At 47.1% G+C, this 23,235-nt stretch overlaps 1 protein-coding gene across 4 annotated transcripts in view; it reads left to right on the top strand.

The window, feature by feature from the left end:
- KLHDC10 (kelch domain containing 10) overlaps positions 1-8,997 on the top strand; it is a 57,190-nt gene extending 48,193 nt beyond the window's left edge. For all 4 annotated transcript variants that reach the window (XM_014854360.3, XM_044750699.2, XM_044750754.2 and 1 more), the window contains 4 exons: positions 382-448; positions 1,003-1,050; positions 3,103-3,242; positions 3,870-8,997. In XM_014854360.3, the coding sequence (XP_014709846.2) occupies positions 382-448; positions 1,003-1,050; positions 3,103-3,242; positions 3,870-4,079 (465 nt within the window). In that variant the 3' untranslated portion in view covers positions 4,080-8,997. The remainder of the gene's footprint in view (positions 1-381; positions 449-1,002; positions 1,051-3,102; positions 3,243-3,869) is intronic.
- The last annotated feature ends 14,238 nt before the right edge of the window (positions 8,998-23,235 follow it).

The raw sequence follows: 23,235 nt of genomic DNA on the forward strand, positions 1-23,235 counted from the left end.
TCCTAGTCTGCTTTGGAACCTTATTGGTCTTTTTCAGGTTTTGTCAAAGCTTCATTCCAATGTTTTCTTACCAAGACTTGCTTTCTTCTGTTATAAAAATGATACATGTTCATTGTATAAAATGTGGAAGTTGCAGAATTCCAACTTTTTTATTTCATTTTTTCCTGTGATTTTTAATAATTGAAATCATATATGTGCTTAATTGCAACTGCTTCATTTACTGTTTTGCCTTATGTTAGAATTAGGAAAGTTCAGAGAAAAGCAAAGGAAAAGAAGATTTTTCAACCAAGAATATGTGTTTATACAGGCTGTTGTTAAAAGTCAGTTTTCAGGTTAGCTAAAATTATTTTTGTGTGTATCTTCTTTTTTTCTCTCTCCAAGATCCATGCATACAACCTTGAAACGAATGCATGGGAGGAAATTGCAACAAAACCCCATGAAAAAATAGGTAAATTTAAAATATTGATTTATTTATCTTTAATAAATGTATTTTATACTTTTACTTGTTTTGGAAGGTAAAAAGTAATTTTATTGAGTTATATGACAAGTAAAATATCTGTTGAACTGGTATTAGAAATTACTTATACTCCTTAGGTCAATTATTGTTCTTCCTCAGCAATTGAGCAGAGACTTTTAATGAGGATTGTTGAATTCTGTGGAAGTAGGGAAATATGGGTAGGATAAGAAATAGGCACTTAAATCAAGATCTACCTGTCACTTTGTGGGTACAGGGGCTTAGGAAAGCCACTTGTAACCCCTGCCCCCTGCCACACCACTTGATTTCCCTGGCCCCTTAACATTTTACTGTTATGATGAGACTTCTGATGGCTTCATTTTAGTGTGAAATAAGGAAGGATTGGAAGGACTAGTCAGTATTTGCTTAATGCAACAAAGGGATTGTTTTAAGTGAGTTGCTCATAGTATGTCTTTCACTATGTCATAGCAACATTATTCTCAATCTTTCTATGAATAATGGAATTTCTGTGTTTATGTGTTTGGCAGGTTTTCCTGCAGCCCGAAGATGTCACAGTTGTGTTCAAATAAAAAATGGTAAGGATTCTAAATAACATTGTTTCCATTTTTGTAATTGTAAATGCCAAGAATGTCTTATTTTTTAATGATAGCTCCTTAAAAGAGGTGTACCTTTGGGAAGAGTCTATTTCTTGTAGTTTAAACTTAAAGGGCAATCCGTAAAGTTATGTCTCTCTTAACAATTTTCATAAAGTAAACTAATATAGTGTTTGGGTTCCCTTAGTTATCAGAGAACTGGAAAATCAGTGATAAATAAGCTTTTATTATACCACCTGATGTCTACGGTTATGGTGGGTAATACTAATAATCTTGCATTCAAGAGACCTTGGTGGGGGGCCAGCCCCATGACTGAGTGGTTAAGTTTGTGCGCTCTGCTTTGGCAGCCCAGGGTTTGTCAGTTTGGATCCTGGGCACAGACCTACACATCACTCGTCAGGCCAAGCTGTGGCGGCATCCCACATAGAAGAACTAGAATGACTTGGAACTAGGATATACAACTACGTGCTGGGGCTTTGGAGAGAAAAAAGAAAAAAAAGAGGAAGATTGGCAACAGATGTTAGCTCAGGGCCAATCTTTAAAAAAAAAAAAAAAGACTGCCCTTGGAGGGGAAAAAAGAGAGAGAGACCTTGGTGGATTAAAATTGTAATGACTCCTTCAGAGTGTTATTTTATAAAGTTTATTCTGTTCTCCGTCTCATGCCAAATAGAACTCTTAGCTCATTCTTTGGCTGTATTACAATAGAGGCATTGTATGGCTTCAGAAAGCAGCTGCGGCTACTTTATCTAAGTGTGACAAGTGACTCCTTTCTGGGATAACCTTCTTGTCTTTTAATTTACAGCTTATTTTATAGTTTGATACACCACCTTAAATTTTTTCTGGGAGGAAGATGTGTATAAATGTGTTTGATATCTTGTATCCTTTCAGCAGCTTAGCTTGGGTTTTACTAGGATTATGCTGCCATCTGTAGTACAGAGGTGCTTTTTATTATGCTTCTGCTTTTTGGATAAGATTTACAGATAGTGGCATTGTTCAGCTTTGCCTCTCTAAGAATGGAGCTGTACTTTTCTTGAATCCTAGCCAAAAAACTTTCCATTTTTTTAATAGTTTAATCAAGTATTGTCTTAAACTTAATCTAGTCCTGAATTAAGACATCTATTCATTTGATTCTTTGAGGCCAGCCACCATACAAATGGAATTCAGCCTTAGTTTTGGGCATTTAGTTTGAAGGTTCACATGGCCTTTGTTACAAGTTGTCCAATTAGTTATAACTAACTGATTTTACAAAAACAAAACAACAAAAAACTTTGATATTGGGAAGGTTTTGTTCCTGACATAAATACTTGTACAGATCAAATGGGGCTTCAAACTGTCTTCTTGGGGCTGAAGAAAGCTTGGAGGAGCCTCTTTGTGCCCCTAAACTGAACATCGCAGTCAGTGTTTCTCCTCAGGTTCAGTGTCTACATAGATAAATCTCTGTCCTTTTTAGGATGTCATTTAAAAGGAGAGTTTGCAAACTGTGGTGGCTTGTAAATGTGTTTTGTTTGCCTCATATGTGTATTTAAATTTTTTGAATTAGCAGCTGATACTTAAAAATCAAAATGTTTCATTTTTTTAAAAAAAATCCAGATTTCCAGCTTCTCTTGAAAAACTGGAAGATCTGGCAATTGCTGCCCTTAAGCCTTGCATGGTATCGATCACCTGGAGCTGTATCACCATCTCTCCCGTTGGAGCTGTTTGTTTCCTGGACCTCCTATTTGTTTCTTTTCCTCAGACCTCCTTGCTCATTCACTTTCCATACCTGGTACCTGTAGGTATTTGAATTTGAGAACTGGGACATGAAGCCTCCTGAGAGGCTTAAATCCTTAGTCCAGCAAAGACTCTCACATAATGTCCAAACTATTGAGGGACAAGAGAACAGCAGGTGAGGACCACCCAGCTGAAGTCCTCTATGGTGTGGGGAAATCCACTGAAGTGGTCCTGTGTCAGCTAGCCCTGTGATCTACTGCAAGACGTGCTATAGCCGTGGTTCTTTTCCTTTGTGTGATCTTGGCTCTCCCTTTTTTTTGATAGATGTGTTTATTTGTGGGGGCTATAATGGAGAAGTGATCCTGGGAGATATCTGGAAGTTGAATCTGCAGACTTTTCAATGGGTAAAGCTCCCAGCTACCATGCCAGAGCCAGTTTATTTTCACTGTGCAGCTGTTACACCAGTAAGTTTTCATTTTCATATCTTCTTTACATAATTGCAGATGATAAGGAAATATTTTTAGGGATATTAGCAAGAAAAAAAATATTCTGACATTAGCAAACCTGAGATTAGGAATGTGTTTTTAAAACTTTCTTCCAAACCTAGTTCTTCCTCTGTGAAAAGAGGAGAAAAAACATCATATACAAGTTTAAAAGAGCAGCATAAATGTGAAATGCTATGCGTGGCATCCAGGCCCTGACAGTGATAGCAAAGGTGTTTCCAGGAAGGGCAGAATAGTTTTACCTGCAAGAGGCCATGTTGCTGAAGATCCTACTAGGATCTTGAATATGGAGACCTTTACTTTTATCTTTGTATTCCCAGTATTTGGCACAACAGATACTTAATGTAGTCTTAGTTTAATATTTGTTGAAGTTGTTGAAGTAGAAAAATCTATAGTTTTTTCCTTAGTAACTCATTCATTATTTAAACCCTTTTTGATCACTGAACTTTGTTGGGATCAGTGTGGAAATTTTTTGTTTCACCTCATCTTAATTCAGCCTACTATGAATTTTTTTGCTGAATCTTCAGCCTAAGTATCTGTTTCTCTCCCATTTGAATTTATCCTCTCTTGACTGCCATTTGTTCGTAGGCTGGTTGCATGTACATTCATGGAGGAGTAGTGAACATCCACGAAAACAAACGGACTGGGTCATTGTTTAAGATCTGGTTGGTGGTACCTAGCCTGCTGGAACTGGCATGGGAGAAGCTGCTTGCGGCCTTCCCTAACCTAGCAAACCTCTCCCGAACACAGCTTCTGCATCTTGGACTCACACAGGGACTCATCGAGCGCTTGAAATGAAGATTTCAGGACTGTTCATTGATACTGGAAATGTTAATTTAAAGAGACTCCTTTATTTATGGGCAGTGTAGAATGTGCTACAAAGAGGATTGGTTACCCTGATCAAGGCCTTATTCAGAAAATACATCAGATGCCTTTCTGTAAATTCATTTTAAGTTTATGGAATCTCACGTTCCCTTATGCTACTTTCTTTGCTTCTCTCCCTCCTTCCCTAATACACACACACACACACACACACACACACACTCACACTAACACTCACATACTCCCTCTTCCTTGATGAAGTTGAGGGAAAGTCTGAAAGTACCTTAATAATGTTATGAATCAAGATAAAGAATTTTTTAAAGGAACCCTAAATATATGACCATGTCATCCAATGCTCTACAAATTAAAGCAACATCATCAATAAAAACAAAAATAAAATTAAAAAATTTTAAATCCAGCAACAACAACAAGAAGTTTTGGGGATAGAACAAGAAGGCTAACCTTGATAATCTTGCAGGTTGTATGTAAAGCTAGATATTTAACTTCCTGCTTTCAAAGATACATCTAAAGGAGTAGCTAGATCTAATGGCAGCAGTGATTGACATCTTGCTGCATAGATACCCACACCTGTCCTTTGACTTTGGAGGAAAGGTAAGCAGCTCAGCAGCTCTTGATTAGTGATTTCTTTTCTCCTCCTTATGGTGCCAGCAGTGGTTAGAGTTGGCTTGTCAAAGACTTATGTGTGTGTTATAGTTGTGCTGTTTATTGTTGCTCTTAGAAATTACGGCACCAAGAACATTTCAAATCAAGAAACACGGTGGTCAGAGTTCTTCGTTCTGGGCAGTTTTGAAATTCTCCTATACTTATTAATGGTTTCAAGTATCTCTTTGATTTCTTCATGGGGAATTGGAGACCCTAAATATGTGGCATAAATGCCATGGGACATCAACGTAAGCTCGTGAGAGGCCAGAGAAGGGCAGGGCAGGGAGAGCTTCTGCTCTGGGCTGTGAGCTTTGCCTGTCAGATTGGCCACTTCCTTTCAGAACTTGTTTCTTTTCTAACTCTGGGCCATGCAGCTGCCATTTTCCCAGGCAGTGGGTTTTATCTCTGGAAAGCCAGTTGGCCCTTGATTTTTCCTTGGCTTACTGCCTCCTTTTCTGTCTGCTTTAATGTGCGTGGTGCTGTGAATAATTGTCTAGTAACTGTATGAAAGATCTTGAGGGAAAAGCCACAGGCCATCCTTCCTGAAGAACTATATCATTTTAAAGCCAGCATGAGGAAGGAATGAAAGTGAAGATCATTCCATTTTTGGCGTGGAATTTTAGTTCTGGTTTGTCTTGTGTTGTTTTTTAATTCTAAAAAAGAAATGACCTAAATTTTCACTTGCTTTGCCATCAGGCTGCTGGAGTAGTTGAGCGAGTCGCTGAGACGTGAGCATTTGGAAGTCCTTAGGTGTATGAAAGGTGCTGCAGGTACATGAGAGGGCACAGTGCCCATCATCCCGTTGGTTACCTCACAACAAGAGACTCAGACGGGAGATTTGGGACACACTTTTCCTTTAAGTGCCTCTTTTTCACTTAGCTTTTGAAGTTATTCTTCTTTTTCCTTCATCCCAGAAGGGAATCTCTTTAGCTCATGTGTGGATTTAAAATCACCTTTGAGTTATGGCTAAAAAGGTGCCATTCAGTGTTCAGTTCTGGGGAAAACAAAACAGTGGCCTCTAGACTTGGACTCGTAACTTCCAGGCCTTATTATAACATCCCATCCATGTTGGGTTGAGTTCATGGAGCCTGTGTTCTACAGGGTCTTATAATAACCACTTACTTGTGAGTTTGGGTCCTTTTGGGGAATGAGGGGTGTGAGGGAGAAGCAGCAAAAGGAGCAACTTCTGGGAGTTCCCACCCCCATCTTGCTGTGACCAGTCTGTTTGATATTTAACCTCTTACCACCCACTGCTAGGTTTGTTCCAATAACAAGCTTTCTCCAGAGCAAGTCAGTCTGAGCAGCCCCATTAGTTCAAAGCTTTGCTGCATGACTCCAGCCTGGTCTATGGATATTTGGGGGATTTAATATCCAGAATTAAACAAGTCATGCTGTCTAGGAAGGTGAAGGATTTTTGTGATGGATTTATATAGGGACCAAAGACTGAACACTCAGCCTCTGTACTTATCCGCCCATGGTCCTTGGGATATAAGCAGGTCTCTAGCTCTGCTATACCAGAGAGCTAGAAAGAGAGTCTGGTTCAATCCACACTTGCCAGCATCCTTTTTTAAGCCTTCTGAGAGCAATCTTCTTTGAGATGGACTTTGGAGGTCTCACATCCAAGACCTTATGTGTGATGTTTTCATAAAAGTACATATCCTTGGTCTAAAATGTCTTCTTTTAATATAACACTAGTGAAAATGATCTAGTATAACCAGCTCTGAGTGCTGTAGAACCACACATATGCACGTGATCTGGATGCCAAACGAGACTGGGTGTATGACTAAATGTAGATGACTAGATTTTTATATAAGGGTCCCCAGGCCTTTTCGTACCTGTACCCAGCACTCTGAATTCGTGACACTGTTACTTGATTTAGGAAGGTTTATGCCTGCTGCTTCTCTGCCTCTTTGAGGTACTCCCAGCCATTTTACTGCAGTCCTGTAAATTTAAGTGCAATATATAGAAACACATATGAATATATACAGATTATATATACGATGTGACTATAAAGCAGGTAGACTACTTTTTAAATTTCTCTTGGGGAAGCCAGCTCATTAATTGAGTTAAATTATACCAAGAACTTGAGATGTTATCGGCTGGCTTAAGCCAACTCTTGGTAAAGCTGGATTTTCAAGTCCATATTTTCTTACTCGGATTCTTAGAGACTTTCGTTCCTTGGGTTTGTTGGATGGAGACCTTCCCCCAGGCATCTTTGTACTATCTCATGTTTGCATATCTTCCTACATTTCCTTGCCCAGGAACAAGGAAGTCTACCTGTAAGGAGTTTCCTAAATGGAGAATTAAAACCTAATATTTAATACTGTCACTTCTCTTATGTATATACTAATTTATCTGTGAATGTAATACTTTATTAAATGAAGAAAATGATGCTTTCTTCATTTAATAAAGTATTTTCCACTTCCTGGAAAAATCTATAAGCCAATATAGAATAGATTGAAATTTTAATTATTCTTCAGTGGCCAAACTGAAACCCTTTCCACTGGCAGAATCTTTTTTCAGGGCCCTAATGACGTGATGTAGAAATTTGCTCTAAAATATTCATGTCCCTTACATAGCTAGATTTAAAAATATAATAAACGTTAGCATTTCTAAGCAAAAGGTATATTAACAGTGACCTTTGGTTACCAGGCGTAGCAAGAGTAAAGCACAGATCATTGAAATCCATAGATAATCAGTGTTTCAACTTTTCTATCAAACGATTGATTTCTATTTCTTCTTCCTCCCTACCCCTTTCCCACAAGCACCTCATTTTCAATGGAGTGGGACTAATGAGTAGTTAGAAATGGGAAAGGAAGAATCACGGAGGGGCTGGAAACCAGCAAGCGTATAAGCAGCCTGATGAGCTGTAATTGGTCGATTTGATGACAATTGTTGAAGGCTGAAATTAGGACCCACGGGTGGTAATCCTGAGTGTAGATGTTACTCTTCACTCCTCTGCTTGGCCTAGTCTCCTGCCCTGAGTTCTAGACTCTCTCTCCTATAACCACCAAAGAGCTCTTAGCACCTATGGGAGCAAAAAGCTGCGTATGATGCAGAGGAAGTCCCATCATTTGAACGCATTTCTTTGGCTCTTGACAAATACTTGCTTTTTGCCTATTCTTGCAGGAGCCTTACTTTTTCCTTTGGAAGTACCTTTTCCAGCCATATAGCTTGGCATGTAGGAAAGGTTGAATTATCCTGTAAGACTATGTTGGTCTTACAGTTTGTTTTTATATGGTCTTACCGATGTTTAGAAAGTGGCACCAGTTTCTGAATTGTCTACCTGCCAGCACTCTGATGCAGCACAAAAAGCCATTTTCCTTATTCTTCATTGTTCTAAGCTCCACGATGGATGAGGGTTTATGGTCCCATGATCATAAGCTCCAAAAATTGGTCGCCATTAGCTTAAATTGCTTTGGTTCCCCAAATACCTCGGGACTCTAGGTGCAATGGCAGGGCCTGAGATAGACTTGGTAGAGTTCTGTGACCTCCACGTGCACCGCCACCAGATCATGTCCGGCAATGGTGTTTCCCTTCTAAGGTGGTTAGATTCGGTGAAAAGTGACCTCTTCCCTCATCTGGTGTTACAAAAAGAAGTTCTGAGTTGTGCTTCAAAAGTGATACCACTTTTTAGTATAATTTTTGTGGGGTTTTTTTTCCACTTTTTAGAGGTTTTTTAAAGGCCCTGCTCAGTCAGTGTACAGGGTGAGTCCAAGGCAGTTTCACCAAGCTGTAGTAATTGCTGTTTTACTAGTTGCACATTTAGAATACAAAGGAGGCATCAGAAACACATCTGCTTTCTCTAAAGCCACTTCCTTGTACAGAGTCTGAGCAGGGACAGCACCAGGCATCTCCCTGTAAAGGCACCTGCCAGCGAGGATTTTACTGGAAGAACCTAGACAAGAAAGGAAACCTCGGTCACGCACAGTCTTTGAGGGCGAGCCTGGGCTTGGGCTCTTCGTACAGGGTGTGCTTAGGCCACACATGATGCTTGCCTTACTTTAAAGCTATTTGCCACAGTCCTGTTAAATAGTGTGGAAGTCCTTTTGCAGTCTGGTGTGCATGCCATATGATCAGGACAGCTTTTCCACCTTACCTGGTTTCCTACCAGCAAGTAGGAAATATAGTGAATTTACCCTAAAATGTCCAATCTGTATTTATGTACCTTGTCAGTGTTTTGCTGTTGGTTTTCTAAAACAATCTGATCAATAAATCTTATCCAGATCTATTTGGGTCAAGGCCACCTTGATTGTCTGACGGTACCCGTGTGTATGTGAGCTCATCTGTATGACCTAAGCATCAGTCCGACCGCCGCCACCCACCTCTCCACCACCCCACCAGGCTCCAGTTTGCTCTCAAATATCTGTGGGACATCCACCTTCCACCCTACTCGCTGTGGGCTCCTCTCTGCTCACCATCTGGAACTCCTGGACACACTATAGTCTCCTCAAAAGAACGCTGCTCCCTCCAGGACATCAGCGAGGGAGTGACTGGGGCAGGTCACTCTCCCTTTTACTGCCTCATCCATACATTCCCCAAACCACCGCTAGACAAGTTTAGATGGATGGATCAAGACTTTTCCGAAAGGCTGGAAGAGCTACAGGGAATTCACAGGGAAAACGTGAAACTTTACATACAGAGTCACGACTGTCTTTATGATTCAAGGGAAAAGCCCCAGCAGGAGGCGAGCTGTTCACAGGCGTCCCTTGGGGATAAAACCACAGTCCTCAGTTCTGGCCTTGGTCTTCCAGATGCTTCCCTCTCGAAAACGTCTGCTTTGTGTCACTTCACCCTCTAACAGGATCCCTTCTCCCAGCAATGCTTCTCCCAAAGTCTCAAGTCCAGAGGAGGCATGGACACTCCACGTCTGTCACGTTTAAGGTCTCCCATCCAGAACTGCGTACATGCCGCTTGTCTTTCAGTCTTTCCATTGACAAATACACCTTCCCAGAACAAATAATCTTAAGATATTATAAAATAAATCTACAAGGAGAAAAAAGATAGAATTCCTACCCCTTAATTAATTTATAAGGCTTCCCATCCCATCTTACAGTTAATTCTTTACATTTATTTGCAGAGCAGTCTTGTTTCCTTTGGTTTATTTCTCCTACCACTTCTGAAGGACACTCCCCTCAGACCTACCAGGAGTAAGAAGTGGATCCCATACCTTTCAGACTTTAGACCAGGCAGAGCTTTGCAGTGAACTCTTCTTTGTATCTGATTCGGTTCTTAGGTAAGCCCATCCAAGCTTAGGGGGAGAGGTTTCAGGGGCTTAGTTGGTTTGGGTGGTTTGGTTCTTCCAGTTACATATATAAAATTCCAGTTTGTCAAAGTGCTATCGCTAAGCTATGATCACTCAACAGTATAACCATATTTTCTTACAGTTAATCTTCTGCAGTAATTGCTTGAGGGGAGAGGACAATGATAAAACCATCCAGTTTCCATACTACTTTCAAATGAAAGACCCAGGTTCCAGACCAGCACTAGACCAATAGTTTTCTGCAATGATGGAAATGTGCTATATTTGCACTGTCTAATATGTGGTAGCCACTGGCCACTGGCGATTGAGCACTTCAAATGTGGTTAATGTGACTGAAGAACTAAATTTTTAATTTGATTTAATTTATTTAAATACAAATAGCCACAGGTGGCTAGTGACTATCTATTAGACGGTGCAGTCCTAGAAAGAGATGACCTGGAGAGTTGGGAGACCAGGGCTTGGCTCTTGCCTCAATTCCTAATAGTTCTATATGCAATTCACTTTCCTTTGGGCCTTTTGGGTTTACTTATCTGTCAAATGAGGAGGTTGGCTAGATAATTTCCAAGATCCCTGTCAGATCTAACATTCTGTGATTATGACCAAAGGCCCAGAGCATAATGGTGAGCGTCACAGGTGAGCAGTGGCACTAGGATTGGACTTGAGTTAGCTCTTCACCTTGATCTTGGTATTAATGAAGATCATTGATTTATCGTGATGGGAGGTCTACTGCCAAAGCCAGGTGGTCTCTAGTGAGTGCCACAGTCAAGGATACCCACTTGGCACAGTGCAGACTCAGAGGAAGAAAATGGAGTATGGAATAGAACAAGGCCAGCTGCCAGGCTCCCCGTGACCACTGGTTTCCAAGGCATGAGTTGTGCTTGTTAAAAATACAGATTCCTCGGCCCAGATTCCAAAGATCTTGTTTTAGTAGGTGAGTTATTTTAACAAACTCCTCAGTTGATTCCGATTTAGCTGGTTTACGGCATTTGGGAATCCCTGTCCCACAGCTGAGCTAACTGCTCTGTGCTGGCCGAGATGACTGACAGACCTCGCTACTTTGTCACTGTCATACTTAATTGCCCAGCAGGGAACTAGAGCAAAGGCCAAAATGAATGCTTCCCAATCCTTGCCCTGTTAGAACTCAGTGTAAAGATGGCAGACTGGCCACCCGCCTTTATCTCCTCTCCCTCCTGGAGAACCACTAGAAAAATAGTAAAATGGCCTTCGTTTCCTTCTCCCTAAAATGGACCAATAATAGTAACCTATCTCTTGATGTTCTTGTGTGGTTTAAATGAGTAGATATGTGTAAAGTGCTTAGAATGGTGCACACAGTCAGCATGATTAGGTGTTTGCGATTATTGTGCTCTGTAGTTGATGGAACAAGAAATAGAGGTGAAATATTTACTTAAAATTACAAAGTTAACCAATAAAGAAAGTAAACATAAGAGGCTGAGGCAGGGGAGGTGGGGTGATGTCAGGGAGCTAAATCCTCATCTGCCATAGCAGGAAGGTATTATATAGAATGTCTCAGATTAAAGCAACAACCGGGAAAGCATATTAATTCATCAGAGATGTAAAGGTAGGTATCCAAAAAGACAGCCCAAAGCACCTGCAGTAGTCAGATGGGTTGGGAGGGAGAAGGGCTCCAGCAGGGATGTTTTTTTTAGTATGGTCCTAGTTTTTGTTGGTTTTTTCTTTTTTTCCCCTTTATAAAGCAGAACCCTTCACGGCTCTTTCAGTTTAGCTCTTCTTCAGGATACTGTAAATCTGGGTCCCTTCTGACCAAGTCAGCGACTGTAAAGGATTGTGTGACTCAACGGGGTGGGCCTGCAGTATTAGTATTTTTAAGTTCGTCATTGATTCACATGTAGCCTGACTGGTATTTGGGAATCTCTGATTTAAAAGCCAATCTTGGAAGCTAGTAGAAGGAAAAAATGCAAGGGAGGGAGGGAATTTTTAAAAAGTACACAACCTCTCAAGGTTTAAGTGTGGGTTTATCCTGCTGCCCAGAGCCTATTCGTAAGTATCTTGCCCATTCATGAAACCAGGCAAGAAGGGTATTCTAGGGCAGAGGCTTTTTTCCTTTCACCTACTCCATGGGGAGAGGAGAGGAAGTGGAGGGTTTGTGAGTGATGTACAAAGTAGACCCAGCAAATCCACCGGCCTGCACAGGCCTCAGGGTGTGGCCTCGAAGTCTCAGATGCCAAAGAGAGACACTTTTCTCAGATTCTCAGACCCAAAAGTGTGTCCAAACTCCTCTCCAGCAGTCAGCTGAGCAGGAAGGCTCAGTAGCCCACGTAGGAAGGAAGGGGCAAAGCCCTGCTCAGTTGGGAAGGGCAGTAAGCAGCCCAGCTCATACCAGGGCAGGGAGGAGAGGACAGGGACAGCTGAGAGCTTCGGCCACTTACTAAGGGGACACAACACCCCCCTTAGAGGGGACAGACTGGTCAGTTCATCCTTCTTGAACCTTTCACCTAAAGAAGTCTGGCTACTGGAGCTGAGGCGGCTCTCACTGTGACTGTCATGGGTGTTTTCCAATCTCCCCCACTCCACTACAAGAGAGCAAACTTCCTCGCTCTGCCTACAGCAAAGGCATCTGGGGTCTGGTTTACTACCGAAGCCTGACTCTGGAGGAAAAGCTGGAGTGTGAACTGACACAGCCAGGATCAGATCATGGGTCAGGATGTCAGCATCTGCCCCTTCTCCCCCCCCACCCCCCGCACTGCCCAGACTCCCTTGAAAGGAAGAGGCCAGACCTGCCACCCACCAAGATGTGATCCATAAGAATGAGGAACTTGGGGGTTGCTCTGAGTGGCATGTGCCCAAGGGGTGCACTAGGGCGCCCAGGACTGGAACTCCAGCCCTGCTTTACCCCACCACAACTGCAGAGTCATGCAAGCATTTCTGTTCCTTTTCTCCTCAGCAAACCTGCGGTGGAATGTAAGCCTGGAGGTCTTGCCTCCGTTTCACAGATTGGTAGGCCAAGGCAAGCCAAGTTAAGGGATTGACCAAGGGAGTTACCCAGATCCGCAAAGCCCAGAAAGGGCGGCCCTGCATGCAGTTCCCAGAGGTTTGTTTCGTAAGAAATCATCCTCCGGGCGGGGCCTGGCTGCGGCCGGGGAGTCGGTAACGACAAGACCTTACTGAAGGGCGTCTAGAGAACCGCATCTCCCCGGCCTCCGAGCGGGCGGGGAGAGCCATGCAGGGAGCATCTCCGGGCGGCCCCGCCACGGGCGGGTGAGCTGGGGCGACGGCCGCGGAGGCGCCGGGTCCCCGAAAGGCCGCCTCCTCTCCGGGAGTGAGACGCCCGCCGCCCGGTCTGTGCCCCGTTGCCCCGAGGCGGGACCCCCGCTGCACACATGGCTGGGCGGTCGGAGCCCAGGTTCCACGACTGCAGCAAGACGGCCTGGGGCTTGCATCCAGGCGTCGCCGCGAGGCGCCTCGGTGGCCTCTGTGCCTCCCCCTAGCGGGTAGCGGGCGCCGGCGGAGCTCGGCCGGGAGGGGGCAGCCGCGGCCGGGTCCTCGTTCCCGGCTGCGCCTGCCGGGGGAAGAAGTGGGAACCGCCGGGCTGGGAAGCCGGGGGCTGGCGCCCACCCCTCCTAGGCCAGTTACTAACTGAACACTTAGTGCGCGCCGAGTGCGGGGCCGGGTGCTGGGGACGCGGCGGGGAGCACGGCCCTGCTTTCAGGGAGCTTCCACCTGGTGGGGAGCGGGGAGGTGATGCTCAGAGAAGGAAACGAAGGAGGCTGATGTGAGCAACTAGGAGCTGCTTTACATAGAAAAGTGACGGAAAGCCTCGTCTGAGGACCCAATGAATGTGCACCGAGGAGCTAGAGAGAGCTCGGGGAAGAACGTTGTTACATCAGGGACCAAAGCAGTCCAGAGAGGGACGAAACCCAGCTCCTGGTGTCTTCTGGAAGGGGAAGAAGCCATGTGGCAGGAGCAAGAGGAAGCCGGGGAAGAGGTGTGGAGGCGAGGAAGGAGAGGCAGGCCGGCAGATCATGAAAAGCTGGGCATAGTTCGGCTTTTATTCTGAGAGCAGTGGGAAGCTTTAAGCCTGAGAGAACACAGAACCAGCACTCCCAGGCTGCCGCGGGGAGGGTGCCCCAGGAAGCAAGACCCTCTGTTAGGAGGACACGGCGGTGGCCAGGGCACAGAGCAGAGCTGAATTTCGGCTCCCATCACTGCCCCCCTCGGCAGGGTGCCCTTACGTAGTGAACAACTGCCCACCTCTGAGCAGAGGCCCAGCGACCTGGGGCCACGCCACAAGGGCTTTGCTACCACCCGGGGAAGCAGACAGGGCAGGAGAGAAGGGGGAGGCTGACCAGACAGCCACTAGCCCGTCCCCATTAACCACCCCCACTGCAGCCCACCACGCCTAGCTTGAGCGGCTCCCAGGATTGGAGCGGGAGCCACTCTGAACCGGAGTGATCTGGTTTAGAGCGGTTGGCTTGCCCTTCTCCCTCTCCCCCGCCCTCCCTCTCCTTCAGCGACAGGCTGGTTTTTGCCGCAGTCCCTGACCAAAGTAAACAGAGGAGAGAGAGGAGGGAAGAATGCTCTGTTTCCATGGCAACTCAGAGGGCAGGCGATATGGCTCTCTCTGATGTGTGAGTGTGACTTCAGAGGGAAGAAAAGGCTCACCAGAAAAGCAACAGGGAGGCAGGCCCCTTCACCATGCACATGGCGGGGTGGAGGGCTTGTTCTGGAACACGATATGGGCCTGGATGGAGGGAGGAGGGGAGAAGAGTCAGGTACCCTCAGTGGAGTGGCAGATGAGCGGGAGGGCTGGGGACACACCAGAAATGCAACCACACATGCTACTGTGACAGCTATTGACCTGTCACTCAATCCTCACGCCCAAGGAACTGAAAACTGATACCCGAACTCTCAGAACCCCCCAAAACTCACACCTGGCTATCTTTTTCCAAAAAGTTCTTCCATGGGGCAGCTTAGCCAAGGGGCAGCCACAGAGGTTGCATCCAGAGCCCCAGGGCCAAGGACAGGTTCTGTGAAGCAGAGAGGCAGGCCTGCTGCTCTCCAATTGGGGGGTGAGCTGGGGGCCGCTGCTGCCCCTTCTGTGCTCCCCTCAGAGGCCTCAGGGCTTCCCCTGACCCTCCTTCAGACCCCTGGAAGGCTGACACCTCAATGTGGGATCATGACTGTAGAAATGTGGCTCTTTTGCTAAAGGGGTGACTCTGGTGGAGTAACAGAATAACTCCTGCATGGGGTTATGGGGGTGGGGTCACAGAGAGGTCCTCCTCCCCCTCTGGACGACAAGGACGGTATTGCTCTCCAGCTGCTGACCAGAGCCTTCTCACATGCCGGGGTCCTCTCTCAGGAGCAACTTGAGGGCATCAGAAACCTCACTGGGGGGCTGGCCCCATGGCCGAGTGGTTAAGTTCACGCTCCGCTTCAGTGGCCCAGGGTTTTGCAGGTTCGGATCCTGGGTGCGGACATGGCACTGCTCCTCAGGCCATGCTGAGGCGGTGTCCCACATAGCATAACCAGAGGGACCTACAACTAGAATGTACAACTATGTACTGGGGGGCTTTGGGGAGAAGAAAAAGAAAAAAAAAAGGAAACTCTTCCATTTCAAGGCTTCATATTAGATTCATCAGAAACACATTCCACCACAAGAATCTGCCCAGCAGCTCCTGGGAGGCGCCTTTCTTGCTTTTAACTCTCACCTCTGTACGCAGGGATGGGAGCAAATTCGGAACACGGGGAGGCTGTAGGTGGTCAGCTTCCTGCCTCAGCAAAGCAGAAAGAACCTGGCTGGCTTCAGCCTGGAGAAGCAGCAGCAGCAGCAACGCTCTGCAGGAAGCTGGAGCCAGGTGCCCTCTAGCTTCAGTTTCCCCAGGCCACAGAAAGACTCCTGGCCGTGGGGCTTCAGGGCCCAGGAAAGGCTCACCCACGGGCTCTCCAGCTCACACCCTTCTTTTAGCAGGGGCCCCCAGATGCTGTGGTCTGCCTGAGAGCTGCCTTAGGACAGAATCAAGGGGAGGGAGGGAACGCCAGGGGAGGACAGGAACAAGGCAAACAGACTCATGTTTCTCTTGCAAACACCCGGAAGTGCCAAGTTTACTTAACTTATCCATGGCCCATGGTTGCCAAACTTCTCTGACCTTACCTCCTACCACCATCCCTTTGTTCTCTATTCCAGCCACAACTCCTCCTTGCTGTTCTTTCACCAGTCAGGTGCGCTCCCATGTCAGGGCTTTGGCACTAGCTGTTCCCTCTGCCTGGAAGGCTCTTCCTCAGGCTCTCACCTCCTTTGGTTCTTCAGTCAGGTGTCATCTTCTCAATGAGGCAGGGCCAGGGCCAGGGTGAGGGGAGGGAGGCAATGTGGCCTTCCCTGACTCCTCTGTTTCAAATCAGAGACTGCCCCTTCCCACAAGTACTCCCTATCCTCTTCCCAAAGGATGGGACACCATCTCACTTAGTGTTTATCTTGTTTATGGTCCAACTTCCTCTATTAGAATGGAAGTGCCCTGAGGGCAGGAATCGTCTATGTCAAGTTCTTGCTCTGTTTTCACCCAGAACCTAGAACAGAGCCTGACATGTAGTAGCTACTCAATATACACTGCTGGAGGGATAGATGCGTGGATGGATGGATGGGTGGAGGGGTGGATGGATGGATACATGAGGCCACAGGTTCAACAGGTTTTGTCCTTTGCTTGTTCTCATAACAAATGAAAGGTGTGCAGCAGCCTTAGAAGAGGCTGGCAAAGCGATCTAACACTATTCTGGCACACGTGGGATGCACAGGACTTACTGTTAAAAAAAAGAAAACAAACTAGCTTCAAAAAAGAACAAAGATGGACGCTGCTGTTTCTCACAGGCCTGGTAGCTCCAGCAGGCTTTAAGTTTCCTTCTGTGCAACAGCGTTGAGTGCATGACTGGAGTGACTAAGGTCACCCTGAGCTCCAGGAGCCTGCCCACTGGGTAAAGCAGGGTGGACGGTGACAGCCAAGCTGTGCGCCCTGCCCCTACTCCATGTGAAGGACGTGAGGATTGCTCAGCGTGGGCGGCCGTGAGGCAGCTCTCTGTGGGCTCTGAGCCCACATGGGACGCGCTGGGAGGTCTCCACCACTGAGAGACTCAGCTGGTGTGTTGCAAGGGGACGCGGGGATGGCGTTGGGGAGCGGGAGAGGGAGGGCAAGGGACCACCTTTTAGAACCACACTAGCTCTTCTCTCAGACAGGAAGCCTTGACACCTGCAACCAAGGGCTCCGCGTGTCCCTCTGCTTCATGAGGCTACCATTGTTCCTCTCACTGGCACAAAGTCCCCTGTAGCTAACCGGCAACAGCAGGTTCTAACAATCCGTCAGTCAAAACCCCCCACTTGCAGCGTGAGTCACCTTCAATTTCCTGCCTGCCTGCTCCTTTCCTGATTGACCTGATAAATTCAGGACAGCTTTTATTGCTTTTGGCAAAAAACTGCCATTAAGATTTACAGAGCCGAAAGCTGGTACAATGTAATCTTCAGAGTAATTTACACAGTGAGTTACAAAAGATGAAAAGTTAGCATTTCAGAGGTAATTTCATAAAAAGGATTATCAGATTAATCACTGTGTCAATTTAATAGTGGTGTCTAAAATAATTAATTAGCTTTCTTGGAGTCAGCGATGCAAAAAGGGACTCTTAAAAGGTATAAAAATGGCTGTGTCAGACAGTATGTATGTTTTGGGCAATAGATCTCGAGAGAATTCTCGTTGGAGTTACCCCAGTGGAATGTCTGGCATGGCAATGTCAGAATAAGACAGTGAAACGCTCTGGGAGCACCCAAGTCCCCTCAGAGACCCTTTGGATGTGACTGGTGGAGGCTTGTCTGTACCTGCTGAGAAAGGCTGACCTGCTGCCTGTTGAATTGTCCTGTGACACCTGGAAAATGTGTCTTACCACACTGCACGGTGACAGGTGGCTCTGATGGGAGAGCCAGGTGTGAGTTGCAGCCCACTTGTGAAATTACCTGTGAGAGCTCCGAGACAGGATAAGATCAGCTTGGCCTGGGCTAGTTAGAAACGCAGTCTGAACGCTTCTGTACCAACAGAGCACTCAATCACCACCATGTGTCGGGGCAAGGCTGTGTCCTCGGTGGGGGTTATGGACTGCATTTGTCACCCTCTAACAAAGCTATGTTGCAGTCCTAACCCCTGCTACCCCAGAATGTGACCTTGTTGGGAGATAGGGTCTTTACAGAGATAATAAAAATGAGGTCATTAGGATGGGTCCTAATCCAGTATGACAGGTGCCCTTATAAGAAGGGGAAATTTGCACGCACACACACACACACACACAAAACCGGCATGTGGATGTGAAGGCAGAGATCAGGGTGATACATTTACAAGTCAAGGAACACCAAAGATTGCCCGCCAACCACCACAGACTCCTTCACGGCCCTCAGGAGGAGCCAACCCTGCCGACACCTTCATCTCCAACTTTTAGCCTCCAGAGCTGTGTGACAAATTTCTGTTTTTTAAGTCACCTAGTTTGTGATACTCTGTGATGGCTGACCTGGGAAACTAATTCAGTGGGGCATTGTGGGGACTTGGGTGTCATTGTTTTTAATGTTCCTGTGGTTTTTTTAAAGAGTCGATCTTTTTTAGAGCAGTTTAAGGTTCACAGCAAAACTGAGAGGAAGGTACAGAGATTTCTCATACACCCTCTACCCCCACATAGGCTCCCTCATATCAACAGCCGGCACCGGAGTGGCCCCTCTGTTACAAATGATGGAACTGCACTGACGTCATTATCAGGCAGAGTCCATGGTTTACGTTCTTGGTGTTGTATGTGCCATGGGTTTGGACAAATAGATAATGACATGTAGCCACCATTATAGCGTTTTTCAGAATATTTTCACTGCTCTAAATGTCCTCTGTGCTCTGCCTGTTCACCTCCCCTCTCCCTAACACCTGGCCACTACTAATCTTTCTAGTCTTCGTAGTTTTGCCCTTTCCAGAATGTCATATGGTTGGACTCATACACTGTCACCCTTTCAAACTGGCTTCCTTCACTTAGTAAATATGTATTTAAGGTTCCTCCAGGTCTTCTCACGGCTTGATAGCTCATTTCTTTTTAGTGAATAATATTCCATTGTCTGGATGTCCCATAGTTTATTCATTTCCTGTATTTTTTTTCTTTTTAAAAAAAATCCATTTTTTTAACACCAGTTCAGGGCAGAGTATAAAGATGTGACAAATCCGGGTAGTAGATACAAGAATATTCTGTGATTCTCTGTGCTTTTTCTTAAAGAATTTCAGGGAGTTGGCTTCTTTTTCCTGGGGTTGCTGACCGCATAGGCTGAGCCTGGAGCTGCGGGGCTGTGAGGCCTCTGCCCTGGGAGAGCCTGCCCTGAAGAGAATAGGCCCACAGGTGAGGGCTTCTGATGCCGTGTGCACCTGGGCCCAGCTGGCCAGGATGCTTTAGTTACGTGAGCTTTAAACAGTACATGGCTTTGGGTCTCAGCAATTCTACTCACAATGCAATCTTCTGGGCCTTGCCTTCCTCTTCTCGAAAATGAGAAAATCTGCCCTCAAAAGGTCATGAGGATCAAGCACAAGAAGAAAAACAGGGTGACCCGGAAAGCGCCAGAATGTCAGTAGTTGTCTGGTTAGATACTTCCTGGGCAATGGATGCCACATTGAACAGTCCGGGAGAAGCTCTGGTCCTAGCCATGGGAGCCTCACCACCCACCCAGGTGCCACTGGCTCTATTCCCACCTCAAGCCCTTGCCGACCTCATAAGGGTCTCTCTCCAGAGTCTGCCTCTTGTGATTCAAGGAAGATGCTCTTCTCACCACTGCTTCTGCCCACCATAGCTTGGCCTCCCAACCTTTGTAGCCTGGGGTGCTCCCCAGGAGGATGACTGCCAGTTCCTTCAGAAAGGGCACCAATGGTCAAGATGCTGATTATCTCCAGGGCCTGCCTATGGTGCCTGACCAGTGCAAGGGGGCGAAGCTTCCGTAGCTCTGGAAGAAGCTTTTACAGGCTTCCACAGGCTGTGGAAAAGGAGTCTGAGGAGGGTCAGTGAGGTGAGAGGGGGAGCCAGACAAGTGGCTCAAGGCTGTGATTGTCTCCTTCACTAGGGAGATTTACCTCAAACTGCCTCTTCCTCCACTTCCCTTTTGGGGACGAAGAGCTCAAGGGCCTTCCTCACGGCTTCAGAGAGCAGAGCCTGAGCCCCAGCTTGTTTCAATCCTGCCTCCCGTGGAGTCTTCCCACTTCCTCTTGCCTCTTTTTCCCAGGGACACACTAGTTGGGGCAAGGGCTAGTCAGCCATTGCCAGAGGAGGGGGTGTGGGAATGCAGAGGCTGCCTCCCAGGTCTAGAAACTTAGGTTCCCTCTCAGTGGCTCCTTGACAAAGGGAAGGCCTGTGTGAACCACCAGCTCTCTTCTCTTCTGTCTTTCCTTCACAGATTTAGGTTTAGGTTCTCCCCCATGAGAGCAAGATGTCTCCAGGAAGAGGACTGGTAAATCCTAGACTTGGGCGTGGGGGAAGAATTCAACCACTTTTCTTGTCTTTTCAACCAGTATAATTTATTTCCTGCTTTTAGACTTTTCCACATTTCTTCATGGGGAGCCCTCTGGGGTGCTTCGAACTGTCAGCCCTTCCTGAAGATGCCATGTTGGAATTTTTGACCTGGAATGGGGAACAGAGGAGGGCTGGTTTTGGGGGGTGGGAAGGGGTGGGCAGTTGGAGACAGGAAGCAGATGATATTTTAGATATAAGCTGTTTCAGGGCACAACTTTTCTTAATCTAGGAAGCAAATTTTTTGTAAACTTGGATCCTAAAATGGTGTAATCACTCAGTCTTCCCTGGGAGAGAAGTCAAGCCCAGATGGTGTGATCCATTTCCCACGCACTCTGGCAAGGTCACTGGAAAGGCCTGCTGGCGGATTTCTTGTTATTGTAGTTATTTAATTCTTTACCGTTCTACTGATTAAAGTCCTTAAATCTCAAGTGGCCAGATGGAAGCCAAATCATATAGCCCTTTTGGTTTCCTTTTAATGAGATCAGGAGTGGGAGAAGACTTGAAGAGGACGGAGATGGAGAAGCCGTCTGCTGGGTGCCCTGGGACTCCTTGCCCAGAGGGCCTGGTGAGCCAGGAACCTTTCATCCTCTTCTCTGCAGAGTGTTGTCAGTCCCTATCTTCCAGAAGACTCTTGTAATGGTTTCGGTAGGACTTTGTGCTTCACAGGCTTCAATTAGAATTTGACTCAGCTTGTGTGGTGGGGAGGCTAAGAGGTCTGTCAGGACATTGGACCCAGAAAGCTTCGAAATCACCCTGCTTCACCGGGTGCTGCTTGGCATGTGAGTGTGGAGGGGGCGCTGAGGAACTGCCACGTCCTGCCCTGGGTCCTGCTGCTTGGGGACTGACGATGAGGTGCAGCTTCAGGCCCTGCTCCCTGCAGAAGAGCTTCGATTGGCCCAACAGCAGTGGGGCGCTCCCAGTTCTGCTGGGCCAGAGGCCCGCACCCACCCAACCTAGCTCTCAATTAAGTGGATGCCGGACACGGGATGGCCACTTGCTGCGCCCACATCTGCTCTAGGTCCGCCTGGAGTTCCTCATCCTCAGGTTCATCTAGTGAAGAGGGTGGCGGGGCAGGTCCGGCCAGGCAGGCCACTTCAGCAGGTGTGGGTGCTGAGGGGGCAGCCGCAGGTATGTGGGCTTCGCAGAGAGGGCCCCACCACAGCTCCAGGGACTCCCACAGCCTCTCAGAGTCTCTCTCCAAGTTGTCACCATTTTCTTGAGCAAGCAGTTCAGTACCAGCTGTGTACAGAACCCCCACATTAGACCCTGGGGAGCAAAAAGGAAACAAAAGAAACAGGAAACGTGTCTGCTCTCAAGGATATTCTAAGATGGTCGGGAAACACAAAGCTATGCACAAAATCGCCTGAGAACAAAAGCAACCAAGTGCATATTTATGGTGCATTCAGAAGATGAGGCTGAGGTGACGTCACAAGCTCAAGAACACTAGCTCTGGGGACGACTGTAACCCGTGGCCATGTTTGCTAACAAGCCAAAGACAGGCCACACCATCCAGAGTCCTCAGCAAGAATGAAGGCGCCTGTGCACGCTGCCTCCTACAGGTGGGGCGTTCACATGCGCTCACCTGGATCAGCGGCTCTCGGACTTGAGTGTGCTGAAGAATTACCTGAGGGTCTTGTGAAAAAAATGCAGATTATGAGGCCCAGACCCTAGAGGTTCTGCTTCAGTGCCTTGGGGTGGGCCCCTGTCTGCGTTTTAACTCAGGTCCACGGATGCTCATGTTCTAACAGCCGCTGTGAACCACGTGTGGAGAATCACTCTTCTAGGAGCTCAAACCAAGGCCCTTGCCTGTTACAGCCTTGGAGAGGGACGCTGATGTCTCAGACTCCTGTATAGGGCAGCGCCCACCACCCCCAGTGCCTCCCCACACACATACCATACACACAGTGCACACCCACACACACCACACACCATACCACGCACACAAGCCACACAAACCCATGCTGCACTCCACACCACACGCACATACCACACATTCCACGACACACACACACGTGCACCCTACAAATATACCAGGGTGCATTCACCCCTGTCCTGGGCTGGAATCCGTGACTTGAGGCAGCCCCCCGTGCAGAGAGGCAGCAAGCAGATGAGGGCGGGCTCAGGACGGGGGCTCACTCTGCACATTTTTGCCATTAGAGACAACCGCGTCACTGCCTCCCTCTGGCTGTGGCTGCGCAGAGAGTGAAGCCTCCTGGCTGTTCTTCCTTCACCAGCTCTGCTGTGAAAAAGCCTCTTACCTTGGCGCTGAGATTTATGGATCTCATTTTGCAGACGGAGAGAATGGATACAGGAAAGGAAAGTGATCAGCCAAAGGTGAGAACAGCTAGGCCCTAAGCATATTAGCTGCTCGGTAAATTCACTGCCTGACGCAGGAGGAGGGAAATGACGCTGATGTGTGGGAGCCAGATTCCTTCTTCTGAGGCCCTATGTGGTGGCCGGGCAGGGGACAGACGCTGGGGCAAGACTGGCTCTTCCCCCTCCTCGGGCTGGCCAAGCAGAGGAGTGGCCTCCAGTCTCCTGGACACTTGCTGGTGTCCTCCCCTCCCCGCCCCTCCCCAGCTAAGGCAGAGAAGCTTCTGGCAGAAGGGCAAACACAAGTGACCACCACAGGGTAAAAAACTCCATCATCTCCAGGAGCCGGTGGCACAGCTG

Source organism: Equus asinus, chromosome 1 (genome assembly GCF_041296235.1).
Source record: "Equus asinus isolate D_3611 breed Donkey chromosome 1, EquAss-T2T_v2, whole genome shotgun sequence".
In the NCBI taxonomy this organism is placed as follows: Eukaryota; Metazoa; Chordata; class Mammalia; order Perissodactyla; family Equidae; genus Equus; species Equus asinus.